Raw genomic sequence first — 18,268 nt, forward strand, 5'->3', positions numbered from 1 at the left:
CCATTTTTTTTTATAAATTTGCCCTAAACTCTCACATTTTTCTCACAACTCAAATTCTCTCATTCTCTCATATTCTCTAATCTCTAATCTCTAATCTCTCAATTATTCATTTATTCTCTTAATCTCTTTGTTATCAATTTGCTCGTATTTTAATTTTTATTAGTTTTTGCAATTTTTAATTCATATTTCCAATTTTCCAAATTCCAATTTCCATATTCCAAATTCTCTTTCTTTAATTTTTATTTCTTCTACATCAATTTTTTTTTTCAACTACAATGGATAGATATTTCTCTCCCATCAATTACAATTATGAAGGAAACTACTATCCTAGTCCTAGTCCCGCTGATTTTACTAACATAAATGTAGGAGGAAATTCAAATAGTCCCGCTTTCCCATTCTCAGAATCCGATACACCTCAAAATATGCCCCCCATTCCAACAGCTCCCGGTGGTTCTAAAAGTCATCCTCGTAATCGTCGTGCTTGTCCAACTTCATCTCAAGCTGAGGCGGGATCATCAACTGCTGTCGAAAGCGAAGATAGACACACATCAGACATTTGGGCGCATTTCGACAAGTTTTACGAGACAGAAAGGCATTCAAGTTAAGAAAACGAGATGCACTATGGAAATATTTATAAAGTTGATTCAGGTAATGGTACTAGTACTTTAAAAAGGCATGCTAATAAACATATTAATCAACATGGAAATAGAGAAAGCAATCAAACTCAAATAACTAATATGAGTACTACTTGGCGTTATAATTCTAATGTATATAGGGAACAGTTAGCTTTATATATTGCTGCAACTGATAAACCTATTAATATGACTGAAGATAAATATTTTGAAAGATTTGTTCAAAATTCATTTTTTCCAAGATTTAAAAGTTATTCTAAAACTACAACTAGAAATGATTTAATAAAATTGTTTAGAAAAATGAAATTAGAATTAAAAAATAAAATACATACTTGTCATGTTAGTGTGGCTCTAACTGCCGATATTTGAAGTGATAGAGTTAAACAATATTATATTTATGTGACTAGTCATTATTTTAATAATAAATGTAAATTAAATAAATCTTTATTAGGATTTAGATTAATGGATTTTGATCATAGTGGTGAACAAATTTATAATAAAATTGTTGAAGTTTTAGAAGATTATGATATTGTTTGTAAAGTGATAAGTTTAACTTTAGATAATGCAAGTTCTAATAGTAAAGCTATAGATTATTTTCAAAGGAATTATCCTTTATATAACAATTTGAAGTTTTTTCACCAACGTTGTGCATGTTATGTTATTAATTTAATTATGAAAAGTGGTATGAAAACAATTAAAGAAAATATTAATAGAATTAGAGATTGTTTAGCTTGGATTACTAGTAGTAATAAAAGAAATGCTGAATTTCATGACGCTTGTATAAAATCAAATATGTCTCCTAGAACTTTTGCATTAGACATGCCTGTTAGATGGAATAGTACTTATTTAATGTTTGATTCATATTTACCTTATGCTAATATAATTAGTTATTTTATAGTAAATAATAGAGGTCTTCATTCTTTGGTAAAAAATGATTGGCAAATAGCTAAAGTATTTCATTATTTTCTTAAAAAATTTTACCAATCCACTTTACAACTTTCTGGTGTGTATTATCCTATTAGTCCATTGGTAATACATACAATTATAAAAATTGCCGAGTTATTTATAAAAAACAAAGACAATGTAATTTTAAATGTACCAATAAAAGCAATGGAAATTTTTTTTTTTTAAATATTGGGAACCCATTCCTTTTTTTATTGTTTAGGTGCTATATTTGATCCTAGAATTAAATTAGCAGGTTTAGAAAATGGTTTTGACAATTTATGTGAAAATTTACAAACCGAAGTATATGCCAATCAAATAGGAGAGGTAAAAAATACACTTTTCGAACTATTATATTACAGTATGGGAAAGTGTATTTTAAAGTGCACCAATAAAGGCAATGGAATAAGAAAGCAATCAAATCAATAACTAATATGAGTACTATTGGCTTATATCTATGTATATAGGAACAGTTAGCTTTTATATTGCTGCAACTGATACCTTTAATATGCATGAAGTATATTTTTGAAAGATTTGTTCAAAATTCATTTTTTCCAAGATTTAAAAGTTATTCTAAAACTCAACTAGAAATGATTTAATAATTGTTTAAAAAATGAAATTAGAATTAAAATAAAATCATACTTGTCATGTTAGTGTGGCTCTAACTGCGATATTTGAAGTGGTAGAGTTAACAAATTATATTTGTGTGACTAGTCATTATTTTGATAATAATGTAATTAAATAAATCTTTATTAGGATTTAGATTAATGGATGTCGATCATGGTGGTGAACAAATTTATAATAAAATTGTTGAAGTTTTAGAAGATTTTGATATTGTTAGTAAAGTGATAAGTTTAACTTTAGATAATGCAAGTTGTAATAGTAAAGCTATAGATTATTTCAAAGTAATTATCCTTTATATAACAATTTGAAGTTTTTTCACCAACGTTGTGCATGTCATGTTATTAATTTAATTGTGAAAAGTAGTATCAAAACAATTAAAGAAAATATTAATAGAACTAGAGATTGTTTAGCTTGGATTACTAGTAATAATAAAAGAAATGTTGAATTTCATGACACTTGTATAAAATCAAATATGTCTCCTAGAACTTTTGCATTAGACATGCCTGTTAGATAGAATAGTACTTATTTAATGCTTGATTCATGTTTACCTTATGCTAATATAATTAGTTATTTTGTAGTAAATAATAGAGATCCTCATTATTTGGTAGAAAATGATTGGCAAATAATTAAAGTATTTCATTCTTTTCTTAAAATTTTTTACCAATCCACTTTACAACTTTCTGGTGTATATTATCCTACTAGTCCATTAGTAATACATACAATTATAAAAATTTTCAAGTTATTTATAAAAAAACAAAGACAGTGTAATTTTAAATGCACCAATAAAGGCAATGGAATTTTTTTTTTCAAAATATTAGGAACCCATTCCTTTTCTTTATTGTTTAGGTGCTATATTTGATCCTAGAATTAAATTAGCAGGTTTAGAAAATGGTTTTGACAATTTATGTGAAAATTTACAAACCGAAGTATAAGCCAATCAAATAGGAAAGGTAAAAAATAGACTTTTCGAAGTATATTTCCAATATGAAAACAGGTATGGGAACCCGCAAAGAGGCAAAACATCTAGGAAAGCTACATCAGAAGAAACAAATGAAGACTTCTACTCTTGGGGTGCACTGAATAGGCCGAAGAGGACCCAAATCCGAAGCACAACCTCCTCTTCAGAAGTTTCACCAACAACAACAACTAATGTACTGTCTGCCATGCAGTCGCAAAGTAATGAGCTTCAACAATATTCGGCAACCCCTGAAATGTTACCAGTAGATCCACAACAGAGAGCCAACATTGATCTCTTAGACTATTGGAGAGCCAGAAAATGTATTTTTCCGGTATTATCAAGACTTGCCTTGGATGTTTTCGCTGTTCCTGTCTCAACCGTCTCATCCGAACAAACATTTAGTGCAAGTGGAAGAATTTTAAATGAAAGGAGGACTAAACTTTCACCACAAATGATTGAAGTCCTCACATGTCTTCGAGATTGGGAACGGTCGCGCCATCAAGGTCAATACGAGGTTGTCGACGATACTTTAATAGAATCATTTCAATTTTGTAATATAGATGATACGGATGAGGGAGGTCCTAGTGAACCCCAAAATTAGTTGTTTTGTAAATTGTAACTTGTAAATTAATTGTCAATTATTGCACTCTTTTTTCCTTACCAAGTTTTTGTCCTATTGGGTTTTTCTTGGTGAGGTTTTTAACGAGGCAATAATTATTGTAATTTCTTATTTTATTTTTTAATAAATGAATAAATTTAATTATTCTTACATTACAATTTTAATGTATTAAAATTAAATTAATATTTGGAATGTTAACAAAAAAAAATTAATTTAATTTAATTATTGATATTTGAAAAAAAGTTAACACTTAACTAAAAACAATTACATTTATTCATTTATAAATTGTTAATTATTCATTTGAAAAGTTAATTAAACATTTAAACTTAAACAAAATAAAACAAAATCAAATCAAAAAAAGGGTTAACCCGGCCCAACCCGCGGCCTAACCCGGCCTGCCAATGTTGTCGGGTGGGTCAGGACCGACCCTCCACTTTGCACAATCCGCCGCGGATCGGGTCGAGCCGGGGGCGGGCTGCTTTTCCATCTCTAAGCTCATGATGAGAAGGTGAAAAAAATCAAATAATTATGGCTGCTATCAAATAATTATCTCTCTTTGTGGTTGGATGGAGTTAACTATAGTCGGAAATTTTATGTTTTAAGTCTTGCATATTGTTTCGTGTTCCTAAAGATTGGACGGGCTCGACTAGTATACCTTAGTTATGAAAAAAAAAATTCACTCTCAACTTTTAAACACATCAAGATATGGACAAATTAAATACTAGATATACGGTTATTAATATAATATTAAATTGATAACATTAATTTTATCTTCTTTTATTTATTTATTTTTTATGTTATTCATTAATTCTGCATTTGAGTGTGCATCCTTACAAAATTTCTGGTCATTAAATCCTGTAGGTCTCACCACACCACCATACTTTTTAGGTCTCACCACACCACCATGCTTTTTAAGAGAGGCATAATGGATTGTTGTTCATCATTCGTCGATCCATTTTCGAACAAGCACCAATACAACATCAAACTAATTTTCTTTTCTTTCTTTTTTCAATTAGCAAAAACATTTATTTTTCTCTTTATCGTTTGATATAATTTTTCTCATATTATTCTAGATAAACTATTTGTAAAATGTGTAAAGTATCACTCTTTGTTTTTTTAATATGCAATTTAGTAAATATATTTATTGATTAATGTCAGATTGAGACAAATGGTTAGTGAATTCTTAGAGATATTATCTATTTTAGATTTTAAGGTTCACATTATTTTGTTCTGAAAATGCTATTTTTAGTGATGGAGTACTCTTGTACTATATAAGTAACCAAAGTTTTCGTCTTTTAAATGATGTGGAACTTTAACTTTAACATCAACACCGTTAAAAATTAATTAGTTATCTATTATCTTTGGAACCAAAAATAATAATAATAATTTCCTTAAAAAAAATAGAAATCGCGTGATTTGGTAGGTCCTGTCGACAAAACGCGAAATTTTCGCGGACAAATTTTTCTGGGAAATTTCCTGTTTGAAAAACACATTCAAAATTTCAACCTCCAAACCGAAATAACTGAAAATATAAAAATAACAATAATATTAATCCTACTAATCTCTCTTATTAATCTCACGTGAGAGTTTGTGATTGACTTGATTAGACAGGATCTATTATTGAACAGGTAAGACCCATATAAATTAATAAATTATGAACTGATATGTAATGTTAGCAAGAGAAAGTTGATGAGAAGTGTTAATGGGCGTAGTATTACTCTAAAAGTAACTAATTAAGCTAACTGTTACTCTTTACTGTTTACCTCCCAAAATCTCCACACTTTACAACTCTTCCTTCATCTCTACCCTCCACGTCATCTCCCTGCCCCACCTGCCCCACTTTCAACGGCCCAGATCCTCCCTCCCAAAAGCAAAACCATCTCTTTAGAACTCTTCTTTCATTCACCACAGGTCTCTCAAAATTCAAATCATTCAATTTTCTTCCCCACAAATTGTTAATTTTCTTTCATTTTAGCCCCAAAGGTATGCAGAAGAGCGACGACACCAAGGCGTCGCCGGTGGCGGTGGCAGCGGAGAGGCCGCCACGGCAGAAGAGAACGAAGACGACACCGAACGATACTCACTTCCCCGGCCCGCTATTCCCGGCAGTCCGCCGCAATTCGACGGCGAACAAGGCGCCGTCGGATCTCCGCGTGTTTGTCGAGTCCGATTCGTCATCCACGTCATTGAATCACGGTAACTTTACCCCCAGCAGTAGCAGTAGTAGCAGTAATGGAAGTAGTGGTTTTAATGTGAATAGTTTTGGGGAGAGAGATTGGATGTTCCCTTCGTTCTTGGGCCCACATATGGGCCGAAGTGGGGTCAAAGTCAAAGGGAGCAAGGCCCAGAAGCCGCAGATGATTATTGAGGAGCTGAAGAAGGAGGAAGTGCAGGAGGTCGTGGCGGTGAGTCAGACTCAGACTCAGTCGAGTTCGGTGAGTCAGACTCAGACTCAAACTCAGTCAGCTGGAAGAACTCGCGGAGTAAAAAGCTCCTTGGTATATTATTTGGTTAGTAGTTTTTGAAATTCTTAATTTTGAACTTGGGGGTGTTTTTAATAGTTTTAAAAAGTTTGGAAAGAGGACTAAAATGTGTTCAGATTTTGTAAAATGATTATTTCTTTTTCAGAAAATGATACTAAAAAGATGAATGAAAGAAATGTGAAGTAAATTTCTAATGTTTTGGTCGTTGATGGTTTTGTTTTGCAGCTAATTTTCAGTTGTGTATTCTTTGCATCTTATGTAATTTACCTGCAAGATAGAGTTGTAAAACTTGAGGTATGTTGTGCAATTCCTGAAATTTATCATATGAATCTGCAATATAGTATTTTTAAATTGTTTTGAATAGGGCTTAGAGAAAGTAAAATTTATGTTCCATTTCTGTTCTAGATGGAAAATATAGAGAATGAGAAGAGAATATCATGAATATGGTAGTTCTATAAATGGGAAAAATATATTCTCCTCCTCTCCTGAGGTTTGGCCTAATTATAGTCAGAAGCTCTTTCGGGGGTGGGTTCTGATAATTTTTATCAAACTTCACGGAGATTATCTTTAATGGTCTTAGCATAAGTTTATAACGGTTATCATAAGTTTAGGGAAGTTGTCTTATAATTTTTTAAAGTAATATGGTGTTGTTTTATTTAGCCAAAGCTCAAGGGACGTCCATGAGTTTAAAAAAATCAATGATAGATTCATACAAATAAACACTTACATGGTGATATTTATAATGATTCATTTACATCTTAGTGTTCAAATTCTAGAGATAAAATTAACAATGTAATATTAGTTACATATATCAAACACTTTGCATCCAAACATGGGTTAAGGCATTCTTCTGTTGGTATTTCTTACACATGACATTTTTCTTGTAGGATGAGAACAGTAAACTTTGTAGAGCATGTAATAATAAAGGCGTTGACAATGAAAGCGCCAGAGTTTTGCAGCTTAAACAAAATACTTCAACTTCCAATTTTGGTGATGCTGACAGTAGAATTGTTGCTTTGTACACTGTGGTAGTCACACTCATTATGCCCTTTGTCTTGTATAAATATCTTGATTATCTTCCCCAAATAAAGAATTTTTCGAAAAGAACAAAGAAAAAGAAAAAGGAGGTTCCCTTGAAGAAGAGAATTGCATATAGGGTGGATGTTTGTTTCTCTGTTTATCCTTATGCAAAGCTGCTTGCACTTCTCTTTGCAACTATATTTCTTATAATATTTGGTGGCTTGGCATTGTATGCGGTTAGTGACAGCAGCTTTGCTGAAGCTCTTTGGCTTTCATGGAGTTTTGTAGCTGACTCAGGAAATCATGCCGATAGGGTTGGCATTGGACCCAGGATTGTTTCTGTCTCAATAAGTTCAGGAGGCATGCTGATTTTTGCAATGATGCTTGGACTAGTCTCAGATGCTATCTCTGAGAAAGTAGATTCACTGCGGAAAGGAAAGAGTGAAGTTATTGAGAAGAACCATATACTAATTCTTGGTTGGAGTGACAAATTGGTAATCTTATTGATTGATTTGCAATTTTTTAATTGTTTGAACCTTGATTGTGAAGTATGATTTTACAACAAAAAAGAACAGAGTTTAAGCAATGGTGCTTCGGTTTCAGGGTTCACTGCTGAAGCAACTAGCAGTAGCGAACAAGAGTGTTGGTGGTGGTGTAATTGTTGTACTAGCAGAAAGAGACAAGGAAGAAATGGAAATGGACATAGCAAAGTTAGAATTTGACTTCATGGGAACTTCTGTCATATGCAGGAGTGGCAGTCCACTTATACTGGCTGACTTAAAGAAGGTAGATTTGGTCATCTTTGAGTCTTTATGGACGTGTGTTTTGAAGAAAATAAATATTTTTGAGAGTGCACTGTGTTTTTGAATTAGGTTGAGCAATTGAGTTGGTTTTTGACTATATTTCCTATTATTTATTTACTTTATTCTTTTTTTATGACCATTTATTTATATTTACAGGTCTCGGTATCAAAGGCTCGTGCTATCATTGTTTTAGCATCTGATGAAAATGCTGATCAGGTTCTTTAAAGTTTGCAACATTCTTATGCTTTTTTGTGAATTATATTTTTTTTTCTTTGTAAAACATTGACTTTGTATTCATGTTTCTGTTACTAGAGTGATGCACGCGCTTTAAGGGTTGTTCTCAGTCTAACAGGAGTAAGAGAGGGTTTAAGAGGTCATGTTGTTGTTGAGATGAGTGACCTTGACAATGAGCCCCTGGTTAAGCTTGTTGGTGGAGAGCTCATCGAAACAGTTGTTGCACATGATGTGATCGGACGCTTGATGATTCAATGTGCTCTGCAACCGGGCCTTGCACAGGTTACTAAAATGACTTGCCTTATTCTTTGCAAAGCCCACATATTTTGTAATCCAAATTGTTTTGGCAAGTGACGCCATCAAATAACCCACTGCTCAAACTTTCTTACATGTAGAGTGTGCCTACACCGTCCTTAGTAACATCAATTTTGAAGCAATTAGTCCTCATAGCACATTTACTGCACCATTTTACTTTAAATTTTCTTAGGCTTCTAATTTTTTACACTCTTCATCTCATTATTTAAGTTAGGGATTATTATATCCTTTCTCATCTTAACCACTCTCACAGCTAAACAATTTACACTACCTATCAATGCATTTTCTTATGGAATTTTCCAAACATTTAATGTTATTCTTAAAGTACTCCCCATCATCCAGCCTACTTATATTGCTTCCAGTGTTCTTTTCATTTGTGTTAATGATCCTACATAAGGACTGGATCAGTTTTTCTGTGCCAAATTTAATTTTATGCATGTAGACACATAGAAAGTTACATCTTATTTCCTTAATCATCTGTTCGTACATCTTAAATTCTTTGGAAATTACAGCATATTTTCATATCATTCTTTCATGATTATTTTTTAGTTTCATTGTTGAAAGTAGAGGTTGTTCTCTTTTTCTGGCCAGATATGGGAGGATGTATTGGGATTTGAGAATGCTGAATTTTACATAAAAAGGTGGCCTCAATTGGATGGTCTGCGTTTTGAAGATGTGCTTATCTCATTTCCTGATGCAGTTCCCTGTGGAATTAAGGTTGTTGCAGATGGTGGAAAGATAATTTTAAATCCAGATGATAACTATGTTCTGAAAGAGGGCGACGAAGTTCTTGTTATAGCTGAAGATGATGACACTTATGCTCCAAGTCCACTTCCAGAGGTGGTTTTTCTTTTCTTTTTTTCACATAGCAGGGAAGTAAACATATCCAATAGTGTATGAGTCTATTTGTTTTCTAAATTGAAGCTTTGCAGCTTGAGAAGTTACACAACTAAAGATTTGAGACAATTATGTTGGCCAGTCTCTGTTTCTTATTCGCTTTAAACTTTAAACGACACAATTTCATAATCATTATTGCAGAACAACTTTAAGTCTTTGTGTTAATTTAAGCATGTACTCTATGCCCAAGTTTCTCGTATATCACAAACAAAACGATGTAGAATCATGGTTAATGTTCGTGCACCATTGTTAATTTGCTAGTTGGCAAAAATTGCAATATTGATTACCAGATAGCTAATTGGGGTGACAGATTTGCGGCCTTTTATGAGTCAAAGAAAACCAGCCTAATCAAAAATTTCAAATTATTGATCTTAAATTGTTTTCATGATCCAGAAGTGGGTATATGTGCAATCACCAGTTATTTGTTCATAATACTATTAAATAAAATAATATGATTTATGTTTTCCACTAGAACAATAAGTGCACTGTTCTCTTACCTCACTTATACTTTCTCCTTATTGCAGGTATGTAACCGTGTCTTCCCAAAAATACCTGACCCTCCAAAATATCCAGAGAAGATATTGTTCTGTGGCTGGCGCCGTGACATTGATGATATGATTATGGTAATTCACTCACATATTATAGAATCTTGTGTAGTATCTTTTATTTGGATTTATTAACATTGCAATAAAAGAAACATAAGCTGAAATAAGCTAAGTATTGGATGGTAACAGAAAATTAATTTTTTTTTTTTTTAATCAAGAAACTTAATATTAGCAATTTGCAAATACCCTTCACACTTAAGTTCCAACCTATTTTGTTGTCTGCACTGCCGTTTTCAGGTATTAGAGGCATTCCTTGCTCCAGGTTCAGAGCTGTGGATGCTTAATGAGGTTCCTGAAAAAGAAAGAGAGAAAAAGCTTACTGATGGTGGACTTGATATTTCTGGATTAGAGAACCTAAAACTTGTGCACCATGAGGGGAATGCTGTCATTAGACGGCATTTAGAGAATCTTCCTTTGGAGACTTTTGATTCTGTAAGCTTTATTAATTTCTCCTCTCTCATCTACAATCTACTCATTTTATCAACCTTGAAGCAATATTTTAACACTAAATTTTGAAAGACACGTTTAGGAATCATAAATTTTGAATTTTCTCAAAGGCAGGATCATATTTTTCAAGTTAGGTCGAGCTAGGACACACCAGGATTTTGAAGGGTTTGTCATACAACAATTCTGAGACTTGAATTAAAAAGATGGTGAATCATGATGATGTAGAAGAGATTTTAAATGAATTTAGGTAGTACAGGTGTACATGTTTGTTTGCTTTACCAACTAGAGAAAGATTAGTCAAAAGAAAAGATTGTGCTGGTACAGAAAATGAGAACCGAGAGCTACATACATATTATTGGCATGATGGCAGATTCTTCAAAATCATTCTACTTTCTTTGTGTAAAAGCTTGAAATTTTCCTTTGGTTTATTGACTTATACAACTGATTGCTAACTCCAAATGTGCAGATACTAATTCTTGCAGATGAGTCTCTGGAAGACTCCATTGTGCATTCTGACTCACGATCTCTTGCCACCCTTCTCCTGATTCGAGACATACAGGTAAATTACTACTGCTGCATTGAAGTTTGGTGTATGAGATAGCTAATCAAATCCATGACTGCTATCACTTTTTATAACGCAATTAGAGGTGGAACAAATGGGCCGGGTTAGACGGGTCAACCCTAACCCGGCCCGCATTAGAGATGGTTCAACCCGGACTGCCTTATAGGCGGGTTGGGTTCATGCAACCCTCGGGCGGGCCGGGTTGCTATATGGCAACCCGCCAACCCGACGGGTTGCTATTTGTTTACAATAGCCAACCCGGCGGGTTGGCAAGCCAACTCGTCGGGTTGGCCCAAAAAAAATTAAAAAAATTAAAAAATTAATTATTTTTTTCAAGTTTCCCCCATTTTTTTAATTCTTTTAATTAAACTATTATGATTGAACTCTTATAAATAATTTTACACAATAATATTAAACTATACTTCTAAATCATAAATATTAAAATGTATAAAACTTCGTAATATTTGACACATTGTTATTATTATTTTTTATGATACGTAAAATATAAAAAAATTAAATACTGAAGTCTTATTCCTAAATTTCCATGTCTTGCATAAAATATAATTCATTCTTATGCTAAAGTTTCATCAATTGAATGAATAAATCTAATTTTTCTTATATTACAATTTTATTGTATTAAAATTGAATTAATATTTGAAATGTTAATAAAAAAAAAATTAATTTAATTGAATTATTGATATTTGAAAAGTTAACTAAAAACAATTACATTTATTCATTTATAAATCGTTAATTATTTTTAAAAGTTAGCTAAATAAAATAAAAAAATAGGGTTAACCCGGCCCGGCCCGACCCGTAGCCTAACCCGGTGGGTTAGGGTTGGCGGGCCGGGTTGGGCCAGCCATTACCCCAAAAATGGCGGGCCTAATCCGGCCTGCCTTTGTTGGCGGGCTGGTTAGGACCAACCCACCAAAAGAAGTAACCCGTTGCGGGTTGGGTCGGATAGTGCGGGTTACTTTTCCGCCTCTAAACGCAATTTATATGTGCATTTTAAAATCTATGCTATTTTGCATCTTGATCTGTGTCCTTTTTATACATTTAGGGCATGATTGCTTTTGAAGTGTTATGAATATGTGAAAATGGAGCATGACACTATAGTTTTCCCATATTGGTGATTTTGTTAACAAGCAACTAATAGGTGTCTGTGTTACTATGGTATCTAATAGTAAATTGCTTAAAATCTGGCATAGTTTTCATTTGACACATGATGATTATCATTTTCCTTTAAGGTCAAATGTTTAAAAATATTGTAAGTTTTCTGTTCTTTCTGTTAGTAGCTTAAACAAAGCTTTGAAAATATTGTCCAACATTAAGTGTCTATATTACTAACTACTGATAGAAATGGCCTCTCATTGATTACAGTCAAAGCGTCTCCCCAACAGAGATACAAAGTCAACTTCCTTACGGCTATCTGGGTTCTCTCACAGCTCATGGATTCGTGAAATGCAGCAAGCTTCAGATAAGTCAATAATTATCAGTGAAATCCTGGATTCTAGGACTAGGAACCTCGTTTCAGTTTCCAGAATCAGTGATTATGTGCTATCAAATGAGCTGGTGAGTATGGCACTGGCAATGGTGGCTGAAGACAAGCAAATAAATCGTGTCCTGGAGGAACTATTCGCTGAGGAGGTATGCTAACATATCTTGTCCATAGTTTTGAGTGAAAAATTGATGCTTTAAGAGGTGGAATTACAATTGCTTTGGCTTTTGCTTGGTTTTCTCTATACAGGGGAATGAAATGTGTATAAAACCTGCAGAGTTCTATTTATTTGACCAGGAAGAGCTTTCTTTTTATGAGATAATGATCAGGGGTCGTCGAAGACAGGAGATTGTAATCGGCTATCGACTTGCTAATTCAGAATGTGCCATAATTAACCCTTCAGAGAAGTCTGAACCAAGAAAATGGTCTCTTGATGATGTTTTTGTTGTCATCTCCTCAGGAGACTGAGAGTCAACAACCCTCTTTTCGGATCAATAAAATAAGTCGATCCCATAACCTTTTAACACCCGAAACTGAACAGTTACTCTCAACCACAAAATCTCCTGAAAATGTGTGGATGGTAGGTTAACATCTTAGTCAAGTATTGACTCTGACAATGTTGTACAAATTGTATCATATATCATTGTGTAGAATTAGTGGAGATTTTTCTGAAATGTAGAAGATAGTTTCTGGTAAAATTCCCTCAATGTATGTCCCATTTGTATCAATTTAAACTTCCTTCATCTTCTTGTACACTATCATTTTGCACTCTAACAAGTTTTCCTCTTAGCACTGGAATTTATTTTATTTGATTGTGAAATTTTTATTGCTTTCGCTGACGTTTGAAATAAACCATGATCCAAAATCCTTTTCTAATATGATATTTACCTTAACAAAATACAAGATCTTTATCATAAATAGTTAAATACTTGAGAGACAAAACCCTAAATAACCATATTTCATATTCCTCCCAATATGTTAGTACGAGGCTTTAGCTGTTAATGAACTACTTTACGAGGAAAACAGTGAGCCCTCCGGAACACGCAATACCACCACATGAGTTTGCAGCTTACGCCTCAAGCGCACAAGAGAGTTTCTCACCCCTATTTATGTCTTGGCTTAATCGTATGTACCATTGTTTAATCGTACATAAACTTTCCCATGTGTTATATATTTATTAATGTACATATATTATAAGATCCTTAAAAAGTTTGAGACAAATCAAAATTCTAAATGGTACATTATATTACGATTTCAAAATGGAATGAAAATATTCAAATTGTCTATTACACAAAGCATGAACAAAAAGTTACAACACTAAAAGAAGACATATAAATAAGCTAAAGCAGTTGGCTCTCATATATTCAATGAAATCAACAGTTTCATGACATAGAAAGAGCTTATTTATCAAAACAGAAGTTGCGGAAGAAACTTGTGACAACAAAAGCAATTTGTCCCCACATTACAAAACTTTCACCCTTTTTTTATACATTGTACACAAAACAATTTGTAAAATATACTTTTGCTCTAATCTCATCATCAATCTCTTCTTTCTCACATGGAAATGTCCATCATGTCCACCACCAAATTCTCCATCATCAGAGCTGCAACTTCTCCTGCACAATATGCCACCTCTGACCCTCTTCTTCCTGCAAAATGGACAAAAAAAAAGTTCAAATAAAGTTCGAAAAAGCCTTACTTTTATACATATACTCATCTAATAAAATTACATCATTGGTCTGATTTTCATTGTTACATGCGGCGACAAATATGATAAAGTGTATCCTTTTCACCAATAATAATATATGTCATTTTCACCTAAAACGTTAATCAAACGTGCACGTATTAATAATTAGTACCAACTAATTCTTTGACTAGCAACTTTTAAGGGTGGGGTCTTGGAATCTGCTCTTAACAATGCCCTTAAAACACAGCCACAAAGATTATGCAAATTATGCTCAACTTAAAATTGAATAATGTTTGTAATACTATTAAAATCATTTCATATCAAATCATGTCTATCTTTATACACATCTAATAAAATCATGTCATATCTATGTATATTTTCTTTAACATGTTTTTGTTTCATCGATGTTAAACATAAAATGATTTTTATTGAACAAATATACAAATAATATGATATACCTTTTTTTCATCTAAAACGTTAATCAAATTCCATGTTGTTTTAAAATTAACAATTTCCAACTTAGATATTAATAACTACTCGAAAATGCAAGTTTCAAAATTAATAATAAATACCCAATTAATAATTCTTTTGCCTAGCAACTTTTAAAGGTGGGGTATTGGAATCTACTCTCAACAATGGCAGTCAAAACACGGACACAAAGATTGAGACAAAGAGAGAGAATTTACCATAGAATGGTGGATTTGTATTCCCATTGGGCTTCGGTAACTTCAAGGGGCATGAAGAAAGAGGAAGAACAGGCAGATTTTGACAATTGCAAATCTCAATCATGTAGCCATCAGGGTCATGAAAGAAGAGCTGATCCACTGTGATTCCTCCTTCTTCCACCACTGCTGTCACATACTCAATATTCATTGCCTCCAATTTCTTCATTATCAGCTCCATATCTGAAGTTTGAAATGAAATGTGATTGTCCTTTGGATTGATCTTCCCCTTCTTTCCTGGAACATTATCCACCTCTAGCAAATGAACGCCTATCCCATGGTTGAACAACCTGGAAAAACAACAATTTAACGTTTGAGTTCTCGAATATTAAATTCTCAAATAATATGTAAGTGCATGTGAAAATATTAGCATGTTTTAAATTTTATATTCTTTCAATTATTATAGTTGGGGACAATTAAGAGGATTTGGTAAAATAATTAAAAGAAATCTGACTTCCAACAAAGAATTGGCTGTTTCCATTGTGGATATCCTTTATATTTTGATTTTGTCTCCATTATGGATGACAGATCTAGATTTAGATTAATTAGTAGGTAATTAACCAAACTTGCACTCTTAATCAACTTATTGATTAAGAATAAAATATTTATTTATTTGCATTATAAAGACAAGAGAGATGTTGTCAACCATCTAACATTATCATTTCAAACAAAAACATTAAATTATATAAAATATTTTATGAAATAATTAGCCATCATAATGATTAAAATCCATTTAATCAAGAAGAAAGTAGATTTAAAAATAAAAAATAAAAAATTTTTTTACCTCAGTCAAATACTTCTTTCGTTAATTTGTTTTTATCTTTCATCTAACGTATTTTTGAGACATTGAAAAGAAAGGAGTATCAGTTTCTGATACAAAAATAGGCTGTTCAATGGACCATCCCAATTAAATTTTTGTGATATCATATCATATGGCTCCCACCATTTTATTTCATGCTTCACATGGATTGTCTTCAATCATTCAATTTTTGTTTTTTCCTTTTCTTTTAATTCTATTTGAGTAAATCTAATTTTCCAGATGTTATGCACCTAACCACAATTTAGATTTTCCTTAGTGGGGTAAGATTAAAACAAGAATGGTGTTCTTTCAAAACATGAAACGTCAAATATTTAATACAGAAGATTACACTTAAATAAAATTTATAGATGTATAAAGTATGATGTTACATTTAAAAATAAATAAATAAATAAATATGTAATTAGGTGGACCCCCTTAATTATTACTAGTAGCCAAACCTCTAATTAATTCTTTGTTCAATTTTTTTTTTAACAAAAGCTATGTGTATAGCTTTGGATCTATAAATCTTTTTAAAAAGTAAATGAAAGATTGGGGGAAAGAGAGAGAGATAGGAGACTTAATCAAAACGTACAATACTCTAACACAAACATTAAAGAGCTCAGAAGGCCACCTAACAAAACATTTTCTCACCACCTGCTTCATGCCATTACTATAAAAAAAATACAATAACCACTGACCATGAGTATCATACAAAGTATAAACTATGAATTATAATATAAATAAATAAATATTATATATTTATATGATATAATTTTTGTAATTAAGTTTATAAAATAAAAACATGTCTGTTATACCGAAGACTTCCATGATTAATGAGCACGAAAGAAAGAGATATAGTAACATTATTTGAACTCAAGGATGTTTTTCAAGTGCAATTCAAGAAGATAATGAAAACAAAAACAAAATAATGAAAAAAGCAACGTGAAAACACAGAAATGGAAAAAGAAAAAGAGAATTAGGGGCTTACCAAGCTCCTTCAAAGTTGAAAGAAGAAGGTCTTTTGATGAGAACAAAGCCTAAAACATCTTCATAAAACCTGACAGAATCTCTGACAGATTTGCAGACAAATGAAACATGGTTGAGAGAGAGTTGAGGCATTGCTTTTGTTGCTGATGAATTATAAAAATCAAATGATAATGAAGGAACTGATCTTCCCCTTTCTTCTACCACTACAATCTCTCCAATGTTTCCCATCTCTCTCTCTCTCTCTCTTCTTCTTCTTCTTCTTCTTCTTCCCCTTCTTTACTTCTCTTTCTTTTGAGAAACTCTGTTTGTAACTCTCCTCTTCTCTCTCTCTCTCTCTGTGAATAGAAGTGAGCACCAAAGAGGGGTTTTTATAAAGGCTGAAGCTCTACTGTATAAATGTTAGATTTTATTATTGGTTTTTTTTTTTCTGAGATTAGGTTAAAATAATTACAAGCAGATATGTATTGACTAGTCTAATAAATTCTATCAAATGAAATACACAATAAGTTATATACTATTATCTTTTAAAAAAAACCATAAATCTCTAGTATTTGCTTAGTGAACTCTGACTTGTCGAAACCTACAATCTTTAAAAAAAGGGAAAATAATAATTTAACCATGCAGATGTCTATGAAAGTGCTTGAACCCAAGACCTTATGGAAGTAAACCACAAGTATGTAATTACATAGTCTTCCTTTCCTACAGATATCCTAATTTTTTACTCTTAAATAACTATTATTTATTGATCACCAGTTGAAAATTAATGTTTTAGTATAATTTTTTTTCACAAGAAATAGGTGGAATATTAAAATTTTGTATGAATTATATCATGAAGTATAGGATAAATAAATAAATATATATATAAGAAATTTTTTTTTTAATATTTAATATTTTATAAGAGTGTGTGAATATACAAACTCGTTTCATAATTTCTTAAGATTGTATAATTATGTGATGTGGATTTAAAAAAAAATGTGGTTATGAATTTTTTGTTATTTTTTTTTCATCAATCATTAGTTGTAATTTCAAATTTTATATTCCGGTAGAAATTAGATAGATCTAGAAGAATGACTCCATTTCACTATTTGAAATAAAAAAAGAAACTAAATCTGACGTACAAGAAGGGAAGAAGGCACAAAGAGGAAAGCAAATTCCAGAAAATAAAATAAAGTGGAAACGGGATACTTTGTAATAGGACAAACCAGTCAACCTCAGTTAGAAAAACAGAATCTATGGATTCAGCTTTAATTTTTACTTTTGTTTATATATATCAGAATTCATTAAATCGACCTTATCCATGGCCGGTGACCATGTTTAATGCATGTGATGAAATTTGATGAGGAAACTTAACAATGAACGTATTTAAAATGAGGTTTAGTTTGTGGTTCGAGTTTTCTCACAGACATATATTGTCAAAGGTGGTTGTTTTTTTAT

At 32.1% G+C, this 18,268-nt stretch overlaps 2 protein-coding genes across 3 annotated transcripts; one reads left to right on the forward strand and one right to left on the reverse strand.

Annotated features, from left to right (window-relative positions):
* Nucleotides 1–5,691: 5,691 nt before the first annotated feature.
* Nucleotides 5,692–13,392, forward strand: LOC116126356 (ion channel DMI1). 2 transcript variants are annotated; one of them, XM_031412050.1, is made up of 13 exons: nucleotides 5,692–6,178; nucleotides 6,209–6,285; nucleotides 6,484–6,552; nucleotides 7,146–7,772; nucleotides 7,882–8,064; nucleotides 8,238–8,297; nucleotides 8,394–8,597; nucleotides 9,222–9,470; nucleotides 10,052–10,150; nucleotides 10,370–10,564; nucleotides 11,046–11,138; nucleotides 12,522–12,788; nucleotides 12,889–13,392. In XM_031412050.1, the coding sequence occupies exons 1-13, from the start codon at nucleotides 5,761–5,763 to the stop codon at nucleotides 13,105–13,107; spliced, it is 2,760 nt and encodes a 919-aa protein (XP_031267910.1). In that variant the 5' UTR covers nucleotides 5,692–5,760; the 3' UTR covers nucleotides 13,108–13,392. The 2 variants fall into 2 exon arrangements, with proteins under 2 accessions (XP_031267910.1, XP_031267911.1); XM_031412051.1 differs by having other exon boundaries at nucleotides 6,209–6,273.
* A 608-nt stretch (nucleotides 13,393–14,000) lies between these two features.
* On the reverse strand, nucleotides 14,001–17,132 carry LOC116126409 (metallothiol transferase FosB-like). Its single transcript, XM_031412109.1, has 3 exons — nucleotides 16,836–17,132; nucleotides 15,013–15,338; nucleotides 14,001–14,288 (listed from the first exon to the last, which is right to left on the reverse strand). Exons 1-3 carry the CDS (start codon nucleotides 17,060–17,062, stop codon nucleotides 14,194–14,196), a joined length of 648 nt encoding a protein of 215 aa, XP_031267969.1. The 5' UTR covers nucleotides 17,063–17,132; the 3' UTR covers nucleotides 14,001–14,193.
* Between the last annotated feature and the right edge of the window lie 1,136 nt (nucleotides 17,133–18,268).

This window comes from Pistacia vera, unplaced genomic scaffold (genome assembly GCF_008641045.1).
Source record: "Pistacia vera cultivar Batoury unplaced genomic scaffold, PisVer_v2 Contig179, whole genome shotgun sequence".
Lineage (NCBI taxonomy): Eukaryota > Viridiplantae > Streptophyta > Magnoliopsida > Sapindales > Anacardiaceae > Pistacia > Pistacia vera.